Genomic DNA, 3,409 nt, shown 5'->3' with positions numbered 1-3,409 from the left:
GCTACCAATGTTTAACATAAAATCAAAGCCTTCATTTTTAAAAAGAGGATTAACATTCAAAAATAACACCAACTTATGCACATTCCTCACAAAAGCCAATTATCCTCCTTGAAAATACTTGATGTATTGATGTTAAAGGTGCTGTAAATATAACTCTACAGATATATTTCTAAATTTTATACCATAAATATAGCTAAATATCATGCATTCGGGGCAGAGGCTCTGTAAGCAAACAAACATGATATAAATTTCATATTTTACAACTTATTAAATGTATGACCTTAGGTAATTTGTTTATACTCTCTGATATGTAATATCCTCACTTTTAAAGTTCAATAATGAAACCTCTTTGATAATGTAGCTATGAAGATTTAAAGAATAAGCCAGTTGTAACAGGAAAATAAAATTTGCTATTTTTTAAAAAGAGCAATAATGCCGCTGATCGTATGTTCTAAGGAAGTATTAGGACACCATTGGACAAGCATTTTTGACAGAGAATGCATGGTAATGGGTACTTATGATAAGGATCTAATTTATGAACACAGGTTTGCAGCTTGGAGGAGGGCCTGCACACTGACTCAGGGTTAAAAATGCACCGATTCAGTTGCTGAGGGATCCCGCATAATTCACTTAATTTTTCTGAGACCACCTCCCTAAAGCAATTTAAAGAGTGTTTTGAATAGAATTATTCATACGACTCCTACCATCTCTAACATTCTATTTTTGCAACTGGGGTATTATAACAAAACTGTTAAACATCCTGCATGAAAATATTCATTCCCAACAATGAACAATTCAATTAAACGTCAAATTCCAGAACATTGAAATTTTTGTGGTTAAAAATGTCCCTAATAGAATAGACAAAAATGAGCTATAAAACATTAAAACACTTATTTGTGAAAGTGACTCTATGTGAATCCATTTTGTTGTTAGTAGTTGAAAATCTGACCCAAATTGTTGTAGCTTAAAAAAGCTTGGGGAGGAAATACAATTGGTTCATTCACTTTCACAGCCCAGGGGTTGCTGTGGTCTCCTGTTAATCTTTATCTAGCAACTGATGTATCTAAGACTTAGTGTCACTTTCTTTATTTCTTTTTTTTTTTTTTTTTTTTTTTTTTTAGAACAAACCTTTATTTACAAAACTGTAACTTGGTCTGTTTTGGTATTACTATTGACAAAATGCCTTTGGCTAAAGTATTAGTTAAGGTGATACACTGATTTTTAGCTTCTCATAAAACAAAAATCCACCACTATCTCAGTTTCTTATTCCTGTGTGGCTCTGAATGCAGATAAATAAAACAAAACAAAGCAAAACAAAATGTAAAAAACCTTCTTTATAATGTACAATGGCTTAAGCAAACCACTTCTTTAATTTTTTTCTATTTAAGGGTTAGGACTGAGACTACTCATCTAAAATTTGCTATTCACAGAGAAAGCCCTGGAGAATGGGAAAACTTGAAGATGGAGGTTATCTGGCTTTCATAATAGAATATCCGTATGACTTTAGAAGAATGTAAATAAATAATATTAGTAAACAGTATATATTGATAATTTCCTGGCAAATTCATTTATCTAACATCATGCTGAGGAAGCAAGAGGATTTCTCCATACATTCACAAAGTCTCGTTCCATATTAACATAGTTATCGCCAATATAACATATGATAACTAGTACCCATGGAAACCTAACAGCCTATTTTTAAAAAGTCCCTGTTAGGCTTTAATTCCCAGCTGTGCTTCACACATATATACATGCTTATATGCATGGTTATATGCATAGATTTATGCATGGATATAAGCATGGTGATATATGTGTGGATACTAATGCCCCTTATTCGAATGTAAAATTAATAACATCTGGCATCTAGTTGTAAGAAAACCATCCCCAGATTGGGAGATAGTTGAGTGACACAGGAAAGATCCTTCTACTATCTGAATTTAAGAGTACACCTATACTGGGAAGAGGGATGGAGAGAGGAAGGGTAGAAGTAGAAGTAGCAGTAGAAGAAAAGGACTACATTGGTTCAATAAACTCAGGTAATTAATTTGAGACCGAAAATGAATAAATCAACAAATGCCCCATTTTTGTTTTCCAAAAAAATAAATCACTGGCAAATCCTTACTAACAATTTTTGAATTGGTCCATTCATATATTTTTTACATAGGAAAAAGTTTAAATATTATATATATTATAATTCTATTCATCTAATACACTCCTCTGCTGAGATATCTGACATGTCTTCATCTGTACTCTCTTCTACCTCTGGCAAGTTGCCCCAAAGTAGGAAGTTTACACCAGTAGAGTCTAGTCTGTTAATACCATAAACTGCCTGGCTGTGAAACATCCAAAAGTGTCCATTGTTGCAGGAAAGAAGGCAGGAACAACATGGAACGATCACATGATAACCTACAATGTTCCCACATTTTAAACATGCGATGTCCTTCAGTTTACATTTGCAAATTTCAGTGAAATAGCATCTTCCAATGAAGTCCACTGCATTGGTAGGAGGGATGTCTGTAGAGAAAAGGTCTATTTCAGTGTCAGCCAGCAAAACAGCCTTCATTCCCCTAGAGCTGAGCACTTGTTTACAGAATTTGCAACACAGGATGGACACGCGCCGGTCATTGAAACTACAGCTGCTCGTAGACATGGCGTCCGGGGAAGGATGAGGTGTGGGATTTTAAAAATAGAGCAATACCCTCCCGAGTTTGATTCTCCCAGGCTAAAAATCAAATTGCGAGGCCTCGATCTTTTCTAAGCCTGAAAATTGAGAAGGAAATGAGTTTTCTGTTTTCCCGTGGGAGGGTAAAAGTGGTATTTATTGAGTAGAAAACAGGGGAGAAGCAGCACCCTTGGCTTTCTCTTTAACTTTCGGGGAAGGGAGAGGAGTTTTAAGTGGGGGAGGAGGCAGGCTGCAAGGTGCCTCGGGAACTTCTCTAGTTTTCCCTTTCTCCAGTCTGAAGGATCCTCTACTCTTCAGCTCTTGCTCCTTTTGCAATTCCACTTTCTTTATTTCTTAAGGTTGTTACAATAATCAAAAATTCCTCTTTGTGTTCCATGTTGTCTGTCAGAAACTTGTAGAACTTTCTGCTATTGTCTGAATGTTTGTATCCTCCCAAGATTCATATGGTGAAATTCTAATCTCCAAAGTTGATTATATTAGTACATAGGGCTTTGGGAGAGAGTAGGTCAGGAGGGTGGTGCCTCCTGAATGGGACTAGTACTCTTATAAAAGAAATCCTGCAGAACCCTCTAGCTCCTTCTGCAAGGTGAAGATACAATAGTCTGCAACCCAGTAGAGGGCCAACAAACAACCATGATCTTGGGCTTTCAGCCTCCAAAACTGTGAGAAATAGATTTCTGTTGTTTATAAGCAACCCAGTCTGTAGTACTTTGTTATAGAAGTCTG

The 3,409-nt window shown here is 35.8% G+C and overlaps 1 protein-coding gene across 2 annotated transcripts; it reads right to left on the bottom strand.

The window, feature by feature from the left end:
• Positions 1 to 2,200: 2,200 nt before the first annotated feature.
• LOC131750098 (protein FAM72A) lies at positions 2,201 to 2,664 on the bottom strand. 2 transcript variants are annotated; one of them, XM_067027502.1, is made up of 2 exons: positions 2,622 to 2,650; positions 2,201 to 2,501 (listed from the first exon to the last, which is right to left on the bottom strand). In XM_067027502.1, exons 1-2 carry the CDS (start codon positions 2,648 to 2,650, stop codon positions 2,201 to 2,203), a joined length of 330 nt encoding a protein of 109 aa, XP_066883603.1. The 2 variants fall into 2 exon arrangements, with proteins under 2 accessions (XP_066883603.1, XP_066883602.1); XM_067027501.1 differs by having other exon boundaries at positions 2,201 to 2,664.
• Positions 2,665 to 3,409: the final 745 nt, after the last annotated feature.

The sequence above is a fragment of the Kogia breviceps genome, chromosome 2, assembly GCF_026419965.1.
Source record: "Kogia breviceps isolate mKogBre1 chromosome 2, mKogBre1 haplotype 1, whole genome shotgun sequence".
NCBI classification, from domain to species: domain Eukaryota; kingdom Metazoa; phylum Chordata; class Mammalia; order Artiodactyla; family Physeteridae; genus Kogia; species Kogia breviceps.
The sequence above is the reverse complement of the archived record's forward strand: the minus strand, read 5'-3'. Positions and strand labels throughout refer to the sequence as shown.

Excerpts from the sequence above, each read along its gene's own strand:
- LOC131750098 (XM_067027501.1), bottom strand. The coding sequence starts at position 2,650 with ATGTCTACGAGCAGCTGTAGTTTCAATGACCGGCGCGTGTCCATCCTG.